Below are 17,393 nucleotides of genomic sequence, written 5' to 3'. Positions count from 1 at the left end.
AGCTCAAACTACCTGCCAGGTTCTACTTGGACTTGAAACAAGCATCTAGGACCAGTTTTGGGGTTTCACCCCTCATCAGCCATGTCTGGATGACATCAATGTCCCTGGCAAACAATGACTTAGCAGAACTCCGATTCTTGTTCAATCTGACACCGGGACACAGCCTTGGACTTCTTGATTAAAGCGTCCTCTGTAGCTTCGCCAAGGCTGAGGTCAACCAACTGCTCCAGCGTAGCAAAGAGTGAGATTCTACCACACAAGCAGAAGATCTCAAGAATGTCTCCTCAGCCTGGGATGTGAGGTCAAAGGCGCTGGGGCTCCTGAGAAAGTCAAAATGTGAAGCCTTTGCCAGACTCTGTCCCAAGGACTCCGCTGGGTGCGGAAATACCCAGCATGCCTTACGATGCTGTACACACAGAGCCATCAGTGACCCTCTGCACATGAAGCCACTGGATTCCCCCCATAGTCTAAGTTCATCATCCCACCTGTCCTCCACTAGGAAACCACAGAGTCTGGCAAAGGCTTCTCATTTTGACTTTCTCAGGAGCCCCGGTGCCTCTGACCTCACACCCCAGGCTGAGGAGACACTCTTGAGATCTGCTTGTGTTGTAGAATCTCACTCTTTGCTGTGCGGAAGCGGTTGGTTGACCTCAGCCTTGGCCAAGCTACAGAGTACGCTTTATTCAAGAAGTCCAAGGCTGTGTCCTGGTGTCAGATTGGAGAAGAACCAAATCTCTGCGAAGTCATTGCCTGCCAGGGACATTGATGTCATCCGGACATGGCTGATGGGGGGTTATACCCTGAAACCGGTCCCAGGATGCTTGTTTCCAGTCCAGGGAGGACCTGGCCAGGCAGTTTGGGCTGGACTGTTCCCATGGGAAGCAGGATCAAGACTGATTTGCATAAGGCTGGGTCCAAACTGGGGTGACGTGGCGAGCAAAATAAGAATGGATTAGACCCAGATCTGTGACTGGGGTGAGTGTTTGAAAAGTTTCAACACTATCCATAGTTTTATTTTGTGATGTTGTCGTCCAGACCAAGACATCTCGAAAATCTTAAACTACTCAAATGATGGTTCAAAGAATGTAGGTGCCACCATCACTCTTCTGCTGATTCTAACTGAACCTTAGTCTTTTGAAATGTATTTCACATTTCTATTTTGTGCAGCGGTCTCTGCTTATCCTGCACAATCCATCTGCTAACATCAGACGTGAAGGATCAAATCCCTGGGAAAGAGCAGAGACCTTCTTGTGGACACAAAGCAAAGAGGTCAGGTTCCAGCTTAAAATATAAACTTTCTCAATGAGAGTCAGTTTATAGCAGGGTAAACCTAGTGACTGCTCCAAAGGATGAGATATGTCTATGAATTACAGGGTCAGAGGAGAGCGGCGGAGGCAGATATTAAAGGGAAACAAAGACGGGGATGATTTAAGAGGTAGAACATGGAGGAAGAACTAGAGACGGACCCTGAAGAGGAAGAGAGTTGGGCATTAATTCCTGGAAGGAAACACAGAGGAAGGGCTACAGACAGACCCTGAGGATGAAGGGAGATGAGGGTTAATCCTGACAAGGGAACACTGAGGAAGGGCTAGAGACACACCCTGAAGATGAAGGAAGATGGGGCTTCATCCTAAGATGGAAACATCGAGGAAGGACAGGAGACAGACCCTGAAGACTTAGGGAGATAGAGGTTTGTCCCAGAAAGGAAACACTGAGGATGGATTAGAGACAGACCCTGAAGATGAAGCTAGATGGAGGATAATTTCAGAAAGGAAACACAGAGGAAGGGCTAGAGATGGACCCTGAAGACGAAGGGAAATGGGGATTCATCCTGAAGAAATGTTGGCATGAGTCTCTATGCACACTTACCCTGAGGCAGGCTTCTTTATCACAAAGAAGTAAACCAGCACCAACACAATGATGACCACCATTAGGATGGCAATTGCAATGCCAATGAAAACTACAACTGAGAGGCCTGGACTACCAACTGGAGAAGGGTCTGTTCCGGCCATTCCTGAAAAGCAAAGAGAGGGGGGAAGGGTCAGAAAATCATATATTGCTATGGTTTAACATAGGCTTGTGTCAGGGAGCTCTGTACACACCATCCTTCAGTGTCCAAGGGCTTCAGCACTCTTATGTACAACCTCTACTCTGTACTTTTTGCCCCTTTTATCAATACCCACTGTCACATAACCATTAGTGTGACGCACTGAGAGTGTAGGGGATGTACACTGTGGCACTCTACATGGGTGGGAGTGCGAAGACTGCGTATGCTCCCTTGTATACCAGTGAGATGTATGCACTGAGCCCTGTGATGCTCCATATGGGTGGGAGTACAATGACGCATACTCTCACTTGTATGCAGTTGAGAATGTATGGGCTGAGCCCTGTGGCACTCTACATGGGTGGGAGTACAAATACTACATACTCCCTCTTGTATACTGGTGAGGGTGGATGCACTGAGTCCTATTGTGCTCCACATGGGTGGGAGTAAAAAGACTGCATACTATCCCTTGTATACTGGTGAGAGTGCATGTGATGAGCCTAGTGGCCCTCCACCTGCATGGGCATACAAAGACTGCATACTCTGTCCTTGTATACTTGTGAGAGTGTATGCGCTGAGCCCTGTGCGCTCCATATGGGTGGGAGTACAAAGACTGCATACTATCCCTTGTATACTGGTGAGAATGTATGTGATGAGCCCTGTGGCCCTCCACGTGCATGGGCGTACAAAGACTGCATACTCTGTCCTTGTATACAGGTGAGAGTGCATGCACTGAGCGCTGTGGTGCTGCACATAGGTGGGAGTACAATGATTGTATACTCTCCCTTGTATACCGGCGAGAGTGTATGTGCTGAGCCCTGTGGCTCTCCATATGGGTGGGAGTACATAGGACTGCATACTATCCCTTGTATACTGGTGAGAATGTATGTGATGAGCCCTGTGGCCCTCCACGTGCATGGGCGTACAAAGACTGCATACTCTGTCCTTGTATACTGGTGAGAGTGCATGCACTGAGCCCTGTGGTGCTGCACATAGGTGAGAGTACAATGATTGTATACTCTCACTTGTATACCGGCGAGAGTGTATGCGCTGAGCCCTGTGGCCCTCCATATGGGTGGGAGTATAACACTGCATAATTGACATTATAAAACGTGTGTATGTAATCACTGTGCTGCATGGCACTTTACATGAGTGGGAGTACAAAGACTGAATACTCTGCCTTGTAAACATGTGTGTGAGTATGTGTAAGAGTGTACGCTGTGGCCCTCTACACATGAGTGGGAGTATAATACTGGATTCTATGACATTATAAAAGTGTGTGTGGGTAATCATTGTGCTGTACGGCCCTCCACATGGGTGGGAGTACATAAGACTGCATACTATCCCTTGTATACTGGTGAGAGTGTATGTGATGAGCCCTGTGCGCTCCATATGGGTGGGAGTACTAAGACTGCGTACTCTCCCTTGTATACAGGTGAGAGTGTATGTGCTGAGCCCTTTGGCGCTCCTCATGGGTGGGGGTACAAAGACTGCATACTCTGTCCTTGTATACTGGTGAGAGTGCATGCGCTAAGCCCAGTGGTGCTCCGCATGGGTGGGAGTACAAAGACTAAATACTCTGTCCTTGTATACTGGTGAGAGTGCATGCACTGAGCCCTGTGGTGCTGCACATAGGTGGGAGTACAATGATTGTATACTCTCCCTTGTATACCGGCGTGAGTGTATGCGCTGAGCCCTGTGGCCCTCTATATGGGTGGGAGTACTAAGACTGCGTACTCTCCCTTGTATACAGGTGAGAGTGTATGTGCTGAGCCCTTTGGCGCTCCTCATGGGTGGGGGTACAAAGACTGCATACTCTGTCCTTGTATACTGGTGAGAGTGCATGCGCTAAGCCCAGTGGTGCTCCGCATGGGTGGGAGTACAAAGACTAAATACTCTGTCCTTGTATACTGGTGAGAGTGCATGCACTGAGCCCTGTGGTGCTGCACATAGGTGGGAGTACAATGATTGTATACTCTCCCTTGTATACCGGCGTGAGTGTATGCGCTGAGCCCTGTGGCCCTCTAAATGGGTGGGAGTATAACACTGAATAATTGACATTATAAAACGTGTGTGTGTAATCACTGTGCTGCATGGCACTGTACATGAGTGGGAGTACAAAGACTGAATACTCTGCCTTGTAAACATGTGTGTGAGTGTGTGTAAGAGTGTACGCTGTGGCCCTCTACACATGAGTGGGAGTATAATACTGGATTCGCTGGCATTATAAAAGTGTGTGTGTGTAATCATTGTGCTGTATGGCCCTCCACATGGGTGGGAGTACATAAGACTGCATACTATCCCTTGTATACTGGTGAGAGTGTATGTGATGAGCCCTGTGGCCCTCCACATGCGTGGGCGTACAAAGACTGCATACTCTGTCCTTGTATACTGGTGAGAGTGCATGCGCTGAGCCCTGTGCGCTCCACATGGGTGGGAGTACAAAGACTGCGTACTCTGTCCTTGTATACAGGTGAGAGTGTATGTGCTGAGCCCTGTGGTGCTGCAAATGGGTGGTAGTACAAAGATTGCATAGTCTGTCTTTTAAACACGTGTGTGTGCACACTGCACTGTATGCTGCTCCACATGGGTGGGAGTACAAAGATTGCCTTCTCTTCCTTGTTAACCAATGTGTGGGTGTGTGTAAGAGTTTACCATGTGGCCCTCTACACATGAGTGGAAGTATAAGACTGCATGTGGTGACATTATAAATTGTAAACGTGTGTGTAAGCGCTGCTCTCTATGGCTCTCGATATGAGTGGAGGACAAAAACTTTATACTCTGTCCTTGTAAGCTTTTGTGAGTGTACGGCTATACTCTGTGGTGCTACAAATGAATGGGAGTATAACACTGTGTATTCTGACACCGCAAACGTGTATGTGTGTAAACCTGTGCTGTATGGTGCTCCTCGGTGTGCCACATGACTGGGAGTACAAAGACTGCATGCTCTGTGCTTGTAAACATGTGTTTGTGTGTGTAAGGCCGCACCCTATGATGCTCCACATGAGTGGGAGTATAACACTGCATATTACCCCCAGGCCCTATATCCTCGTCCCATTCAGAACTATGTGGAGAAAACCATCTCCTGACAGAAAAAAACAATCAAAAGAATGCTGGGATACTAACCCCGCCCCTCCCACCGGGAGTACATGAGGGGTACTTACCCATCAGTCTCCCTGTTCTGTTTTTTTCTGTCTGTCGACAGTTTGGTCTGGATGCTGGTGCTGCTCTTGCTCCTGCTGGGCTGGGGTGGCGTGCACTTCTTCTCATTCCCCCCCTCCCCCCCCCCCCACCTGGCTGCCTGGCTTCGCGGGGGGGGGGGTTCGTTGGTCTGCCACCTGGCCTGCCGGGCTTGCTGGGTGTCAGGCCTGTTCCTGGCTGGAAATCCTGTTGGTCGGCCCTTTGCAGCTGGTGCACCACCTCCCGAGGGTTCCTTCCGGTCGCTGTGCGCGTCTTCCTGTGGCCTGGCCGAGTGGTAGACACGCTGCGCTTTATCTCTCTTGGATTTCCGGAGCCGGATGATTGGAATGGGGGCCTTGTTCCTGGGGGTGTTCCGGCCCCCGCTCCGGCTGTGTCCTGCATAGCGGAGGTTTTGTACTCTCCCTGCCTGTATTTGTCCTGCTGCCTGCCTTTTTTTTGTCCCCTAGCAGCTCGGACGTGTGTTCCTCTGCCTCCAGCGACATCCGTGTCGGGGGTCTGGGGTCCCTGTGCCTTCACTCCACTGGGACGGCGAGAGGCCTTCACGCGCAGGTTCACGGGCCCCTGTTAAGTCCGCCTCTCTGGCAGCGCTGATTGAATGTGGCTTATGGGATGGTATGGCTGACTTTGAGTGGTGCCCGGTTCATGTCGGGCGGGAGGCTCATTCGTCTAGTGGTTTTGGGCTCTCTCGTCTGGTGCGGGCTTCACGGGGCTTGTCCCTGTGTCCTCCCACGTAAGGTGGGGTCTCCTCCTGTTGTGGTACTTGTTCTTGTCTTCTGATACTTGACTTGTGCTACTGAGTGCTGGCTGCTGCTGAGGCACACTGCGTGTTGGGGGGGCCACAGATCTTACATGCAGTTGGGTATCTGTCGTACACTTTAGGGCTTCACAGTGGCGCTAGCGGTCGGCGCTCTTCGGTGCGTGCGTGTGGATGGTCTCAGCGTTGGTGGTTCGCAGGCTCCATTGCTGTTTTCCTTTGGTGCCTTTGTTTTTGGCAGTATTCTGGCTCGGGTTACTGGTGCATTCCCTGCTGGTGTTTGTGCTCGGCTTCCTGTTCGCTGGTTCGATCTCCCGCTGATGCTCTCTGCTTTTGTGACTCTTTGTGGTATGTGCGTGGCATTGGTCTGGGGTGCCGGGGCTTGGCCCCGGGGTCTCCTGGGTGCCTTTTCCTGCTCTCTGCTGGTGCTGCACTTGCGACGTGACCTCCTGTGTGGCTTGGTTGTCGCTGTGTTCTGGACGCTCCGTTGGGGTTGTGCTTCTTGTTGTTGTCGGTTTTTGGGGCCTGGTGTCCCTTGTTGTTCTCCCCACCTTTGCTATGGGCGTCTCTCGTGTTTCTGCCTTGCAGCATGGTGTGCTGTGTCTTTGTGTGCTCCCTGACGATGGTAGCTCCCACTTTTGCTCCGTTGCACACTTCGGTGCTTCTTGGGTGCCGTGTGTTCTGGCCTGGGGGATTGCGCTTTTAGTGCAGACTCTCTTGGTTCTCTGGTCGTGTTTGCGACTCTGGTCCTGGTTTCTGCCTTCATTGTGTCTTTTTGTCTGGGGTACTGTTGCTTGGTGGATTTGCACTGCGATCTTCTCCTTGTGCTTCGGGGCTGTGTTCTTTCTTCTCGGCTCTGGCGTTGCCTTCTTGGCTGCCTGGGGCTATCTGTCGGGTGGGGGCCTTGTTCTTGGTGGTGGCCCATCCTGCCCTCCGGGTTTCGGGGGCTGTGGCCTTCTTGCTCCGGTGGGTGCTCTATATTTCCCCCTTTGCTGGGTTGTGGAGCCTGGGGCGGCGGTGCCAAGTTGTTGTTTCGGTCTTCCTGCTGCTGTTCTGCCTCTCCTGGTCCCTTCCCGTGTTGCCTTGCCTTCGCATCTGTGTGGTGCTTCTGGTCACGCTTGTTTATGCTGCTTTTCACCCTGTTTGTCCTCTGGCCCTGTCATTCGGGCTTGCTGCGGGTGCTCCTTGGCCTTGCCCTGGGCCTGGTGTTGCAGTTATGGCTTCCGTGGGTTTGTTGCCTGTGGCCTTTCCTCCCTGTGGTTTGCTTCTCTCCTCGGTGGGGTCTCCAGCTTGGACTTCCGGTGGGGCTTGTTCCTTCCCGGGGTTCCTCTGGCGCTGTGTTGCTGGTCTGGCCTCCTTTCGGGGTCTGTCTCCCTTGCGGTGTGCTTGGGTTGCGCTGGTCACTCTTCTCTGTTCCTCGCTGCTGCATGGTGTTCTGGGGGGCTCGCCTGCTCTGGTGCCTTAGTGGATTTTGGCTTCCCTTGGGGTGTCTTGTGTTGGCTTCTTGGCTTTTGGCTAGGCTTCTGCCTGTGGCCTTTCCTCCCTGCTTCTTCGGGTCTCGCCTGGGGTCCGTGTTGCTGCTGGGTGGGCCTTGTTTGCTGCCTGGATGGATGGACCTGGTGCGGTTGGCCTCCGCTGGGTCTCTTTGGCCTGCAGTGTTTTTTTCTCTGGCTTGGCTCACTGTGGTAAGGGCGGGTGTTGTCCTTTCCCTTTCTGGTGGTCCTTTTTGCCGGAGTTGTCCCTCCCCTTTCCCTGTACTCCTGTTCCGGGGGCCGTGTTTCGGTCTTCCTGGTCTGCGGGCTTGCGGTTGCTTCTGCTCCGTTTTGGCTCCTGTTCTTGGCTGGTCTGCGGGATAGCCTGCTTGGGGTTGCCTGGTTGCACTTTTCTGCTGTCCTGGCCTGCCTGTTTGGGCTGTTTTGGTTTGTTGGGTGGCCTGGCGCTTCTTGGCGGGTGCCTTGCCGGCCTGTGGGGTGGCTGGTCCCTCTGCTTTCAGGTTCCGGTTCCTTTTGGGTATGGTGTGTTCCTGCCGTTGTGGCGTCTTGGTTCTGCATCTAGCTCTCGCTCCTGTTTACCTGCTTTCCTCCTCATAGGTTTGGTTTGGGCACCGCCGGGGCTGTTTGCTTTCTGGCCTGTGCTCTGCTGGGGCCTTCCTTTCTTTGAGCCTTCCCACGGTTTTGGGTTTGGCCTTCGGGTCCTTCGGTCCTGCGGGTTGCTTGGACTTGGCATTGGCTTCTGGGATGTGTCCTGGGTTGCCGTTTTTTGCCCTGAGGGGTTCGTCCCCTGCGCGTGCCCTGCCTTGGGTCATGCTAGGCTTCCTCGCTGGCTTCGGTTTGCTTCTGTGTTCCCTCTCCCCTGTTGGGTTGGGTTCCGTGCTGAGCTGTTTGGCCCTGTCCCGCTCCTTTGGGTCCTCTGGGGGTTGTTGTCCCTCGGTCTCGCTGCCCTCTGTGTTTTTGCCCCAGCCCTCCGCTTCGGCTGTTTGGGGTCTTCTCTGCCTGCCCTGTCTTTTGTTGGTGTTGGCCCCCTTTGGGTTCCCTTGCTTGGTCTTGGGTTCACTGGGTCTTTTGTCTGTCTGGGTGCTACCCTTCTCTGTTGATTGAGGTGTGCCTTCTTCGGGCTGTTGCTTCCTGCTCCGGTTTCCTCCGGTTTGGCTGGGGCTGTGTTCTGGGGTTCCTGTGGTTCCTCCTGTTCCCTTTTCCTCCTTGGTGTTCCGGGTCTCTTCGTCCTGGTTGGTTGCCCTTGTTGTTTTTTGCTGCTTGGGCTCCCTGGGGGTGCTGGGTCCCTTGAGGCCTTGGGTTTGCCTCTTTTCCTGTCCGTGGGCTCTGGCTCGCCTTCCCGATTGGATGCTGGTGGTCTGGCTGCTGTTGCTGGCCCTTTTCTGTTCGGCCTGCTGCTCTTTGGGAGTTTCCGTTTTTTTTTTCCTCTGGCCTCTCTGGGGTCGTGTTTTGTGCTTCCCTTCTCTTCTGGTTTGGTTCTTCCCTTGGTGAGCTTCTCGGCCCCCTCTTTCCCGGATCCGACTTTGTTGTTGTTGGTTGGATCTTTGCGTTCCTCTGGCCCTCTTGTCCCCTGGGTGGTTCTTTTTCTTTCTGGGGCCAGGTTTTGGCTAGCTTGGGCTCTCTGTGCCTCGGTTTGGCTTCTGTTGCCCGGTTCTGGCTTCCTGGCCTGGTGGTTCTTGACCTGTTTCTTCTTTGGGTGGCCTCCTCGCTGTTGTTTCTTCTTGCCTCGGTTGGCTGGTGTGTCTGTCCTCTCCCCTTCTCTGGTTGGCGGTGGGGTGTTTCTGCTTGGGCTGGTTGCCCTCTGTGGTGGTAGTTCTGGTCCTCTGGTTACTCTTCTGTTGTTTTGGTTGGGTGCATCCTGGTTTGGTGGGGCTCCTCCTTGTTGGGGGCCCTGCTTGGGTTTTCTCCAGTTCTGCCTATTGGTTCCTGCGGTTGCTGCCTTGGGGTATTTTCCTGAGTTGGCTTCTGTTTGGTTTGGGAAGGCCGGCTTTTCTGCTTTAGTATTCTCCACATAGTTCTGAATGGGACGAGGACATAAGGAACCTGCGGGTAATGCTCTATTACTTACCGTTAATCTTCATTATTCCGGGTCCTGTTGTCATGCTCCTCACCAAAAACGCTGACCTCTGGTGAGTGTAGTGTCCTGTGGGACACGTTCTAGTGTTCCACAGGAAGCTGTAATTCCAGCCACTCCCTCGGGGGTTGGACACACTGCACCCCCACACCCATCCATCACGGGTGCCAAGAAGGACGTGGCCCACCAATAAAAGGGCTTGGGTGCACGTGCTCGTGGTTGGTTAGTACACCATCTCTCATGGTGTCTGTGTCCGTTATTTATATGATGTGGGCCTGAGGCCCAACATCACACTGGCAACGAGGCGGGTAGCTGACCCTGCATGCCTACTATTTTTCTACGCGTCGTGGTTCCTCGTGGAAGAGGTAAGGAGCCTGACAGGCGGCACCCCCGTCCACTCCAAAGGATCGCAACGGCCTACCTGGACGCCCACTGGTGCCCATTACCGGCACGATGGCCACGGTCGCGCCGCGGAGGCCAGTGTCCCGTGAAATGTCAGGGCAGACGCTCACACACAGCCGTCGCTGCAACGCTGGTCCTGACCAGCCTGCCAACAGAAGGTCAGTGGGGCAGAAGCATGCAGCCAAGTAACGGATTGCTGCCATTGGCGAGGCGTAAGAAAAGTCTGTGACTCCGACCCCCCGCCCGCCGGGTCCAGAGGAGTCCACAAGCTGCCCTGCATGCCAGTCCTGCATCGAAGGTACGGAGAGTGGGGAACAATGCCGGACATGCGCCTGCAGCTGAGCCTAGGCGGCCGCCTCAGCTCTGTGACCCCACAACACAGCAGCGTGGAAAATGTGAGAGGCTGCTGCGGGCGGGTGGAGCGACCAGCGTGGAATGAGGCCTACCCCCAAAATCCAGTAGTGAGGCGGACCCAAGAGGAAGGCCCTGCAGCCCCTGCCGTGACTAGCGATCAGCAGGACCTGCTGCTCGGCCGGGAGTGTCTGCTAGCGGTGAAATGCCTGTGCTAAGAGTGACGTTGCATCTGGAGACCAGCATTAGTTAAGAGGACTACCCGCGAGAACAGGTGATATCGGGCGGAAACCTAAGCTGCCTTCAAGAGCATGGTGTAGCCTCTATGCAGCTCGTGCTCTGAGATGGCCTGCTGCCAGGGGCAGAGTAGTCATTGACTGTGCGGCTAATTCCACGAAAAGGCAATGTAGGATTAAACGTGAGAGGTGGAAGAGGTGTGCCTCACCTATAACATTGCAGCTGCGTTCTGCACTACGACTGCACGGCCCCAAATAAAGAAAAACACGGATCACTGACACAATATCGATGTCAAAAATATTGATATACAAAAATATCGAGTTAAAAATATAGAATGCCAAAATATCGACTTCCTATCTCCAAACAGATAAGTACGAAAATATTGAATCAAAAATATCGATTTAAATAGTTAAAAGTAATTTAAATTAATAAAATAATAAATATAACTAACTTAAAAATACTTAAATAACATTAAAACTAATAGATAATTAATATAATTAAAAAAAATATATATACATACATATATACATATATATATATATATTACCTACTGGCGGTCGCCAGTAGGTATATATAGTTAGGATTTTTTCTCTATGGGATTTTTGAAAATTCTATGTCTAATAACTTTGGCGTTTGTGGACGGAATTGGCTGAAATTTTCAGGAAAATGGAACATTTTGTTTCTAAGCAGCCCCTGCCAATTTGGGGGGGTTTCATCAGGGGGGGGCCGAGAAAAAAGGGGGGTCCCAAAACGCGTTTTTCCCATGTTAATTTCCATAGGGCGTTTGGCCTCACTTTTAGCTCGAACGGCTGAATGGATTTGCACGAAACTTGGCAAAATTGTAGGGACTGTTAGCCCGATGTGCCTTTGCTAGGTCTCAATATATGTGCTCCAGTGGATTTTGAGTAATTTAGGTTCAAAAAAAGATATATATCTGGGCGGAGCCTAACCACACATCTGATCTGATTGGCTGTCAGCACTTCATCCAAGAAGTGTTGGCAGCCATCTTGGGACCAATATACATGATAGCACCTCATTAAAAAGCATTGTAGTTAATAGAGGGTTTTAGGACTTTAGTTACATTATAAATCATTTGTTGATGGTACCATACTCGTTTTAGGAATTGTGGTGGGTTCTAAGGTGATTTTACCATGTGAAAAAACCTTCTGCTGTGATATCATGAATATTGTTTGAAAGAAAACTAATATCTCATGATTTTCCCACAGTGGTTTGGAAGGGGATCTATAAGCTAAACTGAAAGCATATTTTCTGTAAATTCACATTATCTTTCTTAGTCATGTGAAAATGAAGTCTGACATTCTCAGTAAAACATGTACATCCAACAAGGACAGAGACTGTCAGTTGATTCCTTTGTGTTCTACTGCAGCCTCCTAGAGTGTTCTAAAGAACAACTAGAGCGCTAACAGTCCTACTTATTACAAAGGTATGGCACACCTGAAGCCATCTTGATTGGAATAAAGTGGTAACTCTTAAAACATTTAATTTAAAAAGAAACAACATGAGGGGGTATATTTTGCCATAGAAAGTATGATTAGTGCTGCAGAATGAAAAATGAGGGCACATTTTGAGTGACTTCTCAAATCCTTTTCTATTTCATGAAAACATTCTGACATGCAGTCTCCCAAAATGGCCACCAGAGACAAAAGAGCCCAAATGTAGCCCAAATATCACCCAGATGTAGCCCAAGTATAGCCCAATGACAGAATGTCCCAGAGTGTTCTAAAGAACAACTAGAGCGCTAACAGTCCTACTTATTACAAAGGTATAGCACACCTGGAGCCATCGTGATGGGAATAAAGTGGTAACTCTTAAAACATTTAATTTAAAAAGGAACAAAATGAGGGGGTATATTATGCAATAGAAGGTATTATTAGTGCTGCAGAAAGAAAAATTAGGGCACATTTTGAGTGACTTTTCAAATCCTCTTCTATTTCATTAAAAAATTCTGACATGCAGTCTCCCAAAATGGCCACCAGAAACAAAAGAGCCCAAATGTAGCCCAAATATCACCCAGATGTAGCCCAAGTATAGCCCAATGACAGAATGTCCCAGAGTGTTCTAAAGAACAACTAGAGCGCTAACAGTCCTACTTATTACAAAGGTATGGCACACCTGAAGCCATCTTGATTGGAATAAAGTGGTAACTCTTAAAACATTTAATTTAAAAAGGAACAAAATGAGGGGGTATATTTTGCCATATGAATTATGATTAGTGCTGCAGAAAGAAAAATTAGGGCACATTTTGAGTGACTTCTCAAACCCTCTTCAATTTCATTAAAAAATTCTGACATACAGTCTCCCAAGATGGCCACCAGAGACAAAAGAGCCTAAATGTAGCCCAAATATCACCCAGATGTACCCCAAGTATAGCCCAATGACAGAATGTCCCAGAGTGTTCTAAAGAACAACTAGAGCGCTAACAGTCTTACTTATGACAAAAGTATGGCACACCAGAAGCCATCTTGATTGGAATGAAGTGGTAAGTCTGAAAACACTCAATTTAAAAAGGAACAACATGAGGGGGTTAATTTTGCCATAGAAAGTATGATTAGTGCTTCAGAAAGAAAAATTAGGGATCATTTTGAGTGACTTCTCAAATCCTCTTCTATTTCATTAAAAAAATTCTGACATGCAGACTGAAACATGCACTTTGAATACCAGCAGCAGACGTCCCTGGTGAGCAGTAGCTTTACTACAGTGATCTAATGTGCAACTAGAGTGCTAACATTCAGAATTTATGGCAAATGTGTGACACATCTGAATGCCTTCTTGATGGAACTAAAGTAAACAAGCATTGAAAATGCAATAGATCTCGCCCTCGTTTAAGTTAAAGCCATTCTGTTTGTAATGAGGTGGCTTTTTAGCTTTGCTTTTATTAGTGTTTTTTCAACTTTCATGTAAATAACATGCATCTGTATGCATATAAGTATATGTATGCATGCATTTATGTTTGTATTTATATAGATATACAGATGATATATGTTTATATATGTATGTATATATATATATTCACTGAAAAAACCATAGGTTATAGACCATATATAGTTAGGAATTAGCATTTACAAAACCTTGAAAATTCACTGAAAAAACCATAGGTTATAGACCATATATAGTTAGGAATTAGCATTTACAAAACCTTGAAAATTCACTGAAAAAACCATAGGTTATAGACCATATATAGTTAGGAATTCGCATTTACAAAACCTTATTTTACTCACACAAAACCATTGAAATTCCATATATAGTTAGTTGCACTAACTATATATCGCGCACCCGCAATCCACTGCTGATGATGTCACATATTACATCATTCATGACATGGTCAGTGACATCACTGATGACATCACTGATGACATCTCAAATGACATCACTGATGACATCACTGATGACAACATCCAGTGACTGTATGTTTCTGTAAAGTTAAAATATGTCTTACATATTGAAGAATGAGTGGATGTATAAGTGTCTGGATGAAGGATTTAGTAGGTGCATGACTGACTGTATGAGTGAGTGATTAAATGTGTCTCACTGAGTGCATGGGTTAGTGACTAAACTGTCTTAATTTGTGCATCATTATGTCTGTTGTTCTGTAAACTGTTGCATGTGTTGATAAGTAGCTATATGAGTAACTATATGGGTTATTGATTGGTTGCCCAAGTATTTGTATGGGAGACTGAGTATGTGTGTGGGTGGCTGGGAGGTGTATGACTCTGTGCATAGATGTGTGAGCAGTTGATTCACTAGATGTATGGTTTCAAAAGTGCATGTGGAAACAGCTGTATGGGCGGTTGACTGTGTGCATGAGTGTATTGGTGAGTGAATGGATATCTCAGTGCTACATGTCAAAGTAAGTACATATGTAAAACACAGTACATGTGAGAGTTGACATATATAAATAACTGTGCATAAGAGCCAGTGAATGTGTGAGTGGCTGTATGGATCATTGTGAACTTGTATCAGGGATTGTATAAGAGAGTAAATATGTGTTAGTATATGTTTGAATAAGTAAAGTTTGTATAACTGTATAGTTGAGGAAATGGAGGTGTGATTGATTCTTTGCATGACTGACTAGGTGTGTGAGTAACTCCATGGATGAGTGACAGTCTGTGAGTGTCTGTTTACACTGATTGTATCTAAGGTTATATTAGAGTCTGAAGAGGTTCATCGTATTATCACATGAATGATATCATCAGTGATGTGATCAGTAATGTCAAATGAGATGTCATCAGTGATGTCATTTGAGATGTCATCAGTGATGTCATTTGAGATGTCATCAGTGATGTCATCAGTGATGTCACTGACCATGTCATGAATGATGTAATATGTGACATCATCAGCAGTGGATTGCGGGTGCGCGATATATAGTTAGTGCAACTAACTATATATGGAATTTCAATGGTTTTGTGTGAGTAAAATAAGGTTTTGTAAATGCGAATTCCTAACTATATATGGTCTATAACCTATGGTTTTTTCAGTGAATTTTCAAGGTTTTGTAAATGCTAATTCCTAACTATATATGGTCTATAACCTATGGTTTTTTCAGTGAATATATATATATATATATATATATATATATATATATATATATATATACACACATAGTATTAATATTAAAATATACAATATATTTACCATTGGATAGTGAGAGGGTTACATTTACTATTACCACTCCAGTGAGTGCAACAGTAGATAAAACATTAGATAGTGTAGCAGTAAACATTACTATTCCCACTCCAGTGAGTGCAACAGTAGGGAAAGCGTTGGATAGCGGGAGGGTAAGAATTACTATTCCCACTCCAGAGAGTGCAACAGTAGGGAAAGCGTTGGATAGCGCAGGGGTAAAAATTACTATTCCCACTCCAGAGAGTGCAATAATAGGGAAAGCGTTGGATAGTGTAGGGGTAAACATTACTATTCCCACTCCAGAGAGTGCAACAGTAGGGAAAGCGTTGGATAGCGGGAGGGTAAAAATTACTATCCCCACTCCAGAGAGTGCAACAGTAGGGAAAGCGTTGGATAGCGTAAGGATAACAATTACGATTCCCACTCCACAGAGTGCAACAGTAGGGAAAGCGTTGTATAGCGGGAGGGTAAAAATTACTATTCCCACACCAGAGAGTGCAACAGTAGGGAAAGCGTTGGATAGCGTAAGGATAACAATTACGATTCCCACTCCACAGAGTGCAACAGTAGCGAAAGCGTTGGATATCGGGAGGGTAAAAATTACTATTCCCACTCCAGAGAGTGCAACAGTAGGGAAACCTTTGGATACCGTAGGGGTGAAAATTACTAATCCCACTCCAGTGAGTGCAACAGTAGAAAAAACGTTGGATAGCATAGGGGTAAAAATTACTATTCCCACTTCAGTGAGTGCAACAGTAGGGAAAGCGCTGGATAGTGTAGAGGTTAAAATTACTATTCCCACTCCAGAGAGTGCAACAGTAGGGAAAGCATTGGATAATGTAGGGGCAAAGATTACTATTCCCACTCCAGTGAGGGCAACAGTAGGGAAAGCATTGGATAATGTAGGGGTTAAAATTACTATTCCCACTCCAGTGGGTGCAACAGTAGGGAAAGTGTTGGACAGCGTAGGGGTAAAAATTACTATTCCCACTCCAGTGAGGGCAACAGTAGGGAAAGCGTTGGATAATGTTGAGGTAAAAATTACTATTCCCACTCCAGTGAGGACAACAGTAGGGAAAGCGTTGGATAGTGTAGAGGTAAAAATTACTATTCCCACTCCAGTGAGGGCAACAGTAGGGAAAGCGTTGGATAGTGTAGGGGTAAAAATTACTATTCCCACTCCAGTGAGGACAACAGTAGGGAAAGCGTTGGATAGCGTAGGGGTAGAAATTACTAGTCCCACTCCAGTGAGTGCAACAGTAGGAAAAGCATTGGATAGTGTAGGGGTAAAAATTACTATTCCCACTCCAGGGAGGGAAACAGTAGGGAAAGCGTTGGATAGCGTAGGGGTAGAAATTACTATTCCCACTCCAGTGAGTGCAACAGTAGGGAAAGCATTGGATAGCGTAGGGATAAAAATTACTATTCCCACTCCAATGAGTGCAACAGTAGGGAAAGCGTTGGATAGCGTAGGGGGAAAAATTACTATTCCCACTCCAGAGAGTGCAACAGTAGGGAACGTATATACTTCATATATGAATGAAAATTAATTAAATATTAATACCAATTAATTTTTTTAAAAATAAATATTAGTTTTTTATAATAAATTAATTAATTTCAACAAAAATAACCAATAAATTATTTAGAAAATGTAATTATTTATAATTAAATTACTTCCCACCCTATTCCCCTAAAAACCCACAACCCACTACTGAAAATAAATTAATACAAGTAACATGATTAACATTTAATCAATTATTTAAAATTAATTACCAATTATATTTTAATTACTTACCAATTATTAATTAATTAACAATGAATTACCAATTTTGTTTTAATTAATTACCAATTAATAAATTAATTAAAATTAATTACCAATTACATTTTAATGTATTACCAATTAATAATTAATTCAAAATTAATTCTTAATAAATACCAATAAATAAATTAACATATTGAATTAATTTTAATTAAATTACTTCCCACCCTATTCCCCTATAAACTCACAACCTGCAACAGAAAATAAATTAATATAGTTAACATAATTATCAATTAACCAATTAATTATAATTATTTACCAATTTAAAGTGCCCACAACCAAAGAGAACTCCGGGACAGTAAGCAAGTAGGCCCTCATGCTGCTGGGGACTTTGAAAATAAGGCAACGTTTTGTGCAACTGCAGTCAGGAACTT

General features: G+C 46.8%; 1 protein-coding gene across 1 annotated transcript in view; it reads right to left on the bottom strand.

Moving 5' to 3' along the window:
• The window catches only part of LOC147706586 (uncharacterized), a 487,499-nt gene that overhangs the window by 357,140 nt on the left and 112,966 nt on the right, over positions 1-17,393 (bottom strand). Inside the window, exon 6 of the mRNA XM_086929635.1 lies at positions 1,870-2,014. Within this exon, the coding sequence (XP_086785761.1) occupies positions 1,870-2,014 (145 nt within the window). The remainder of the gene's footprint in view (positions 1-1,869; positions 2,015-17,393) is intronic.

This window comes from Lissotriton vulgaris, chromosome 7 (assembly GCF_964263255.1).
Source record: "Lissotriton vulgaris chromosome 7, aLisVul1.2, whole genome shotgun sequence".
Lineage (NCBI taxonomy): Eukaryota > Metazoa > Chordata > Amphibia > Caudata > Salamandridae > Lissotriton > Lissotriton vulgaris.
The sequence above is the reverse complement of the archived record's forward strand: the minus strand, read 5'-3'. Positions and strand labels throughout refer to the sequence as shown.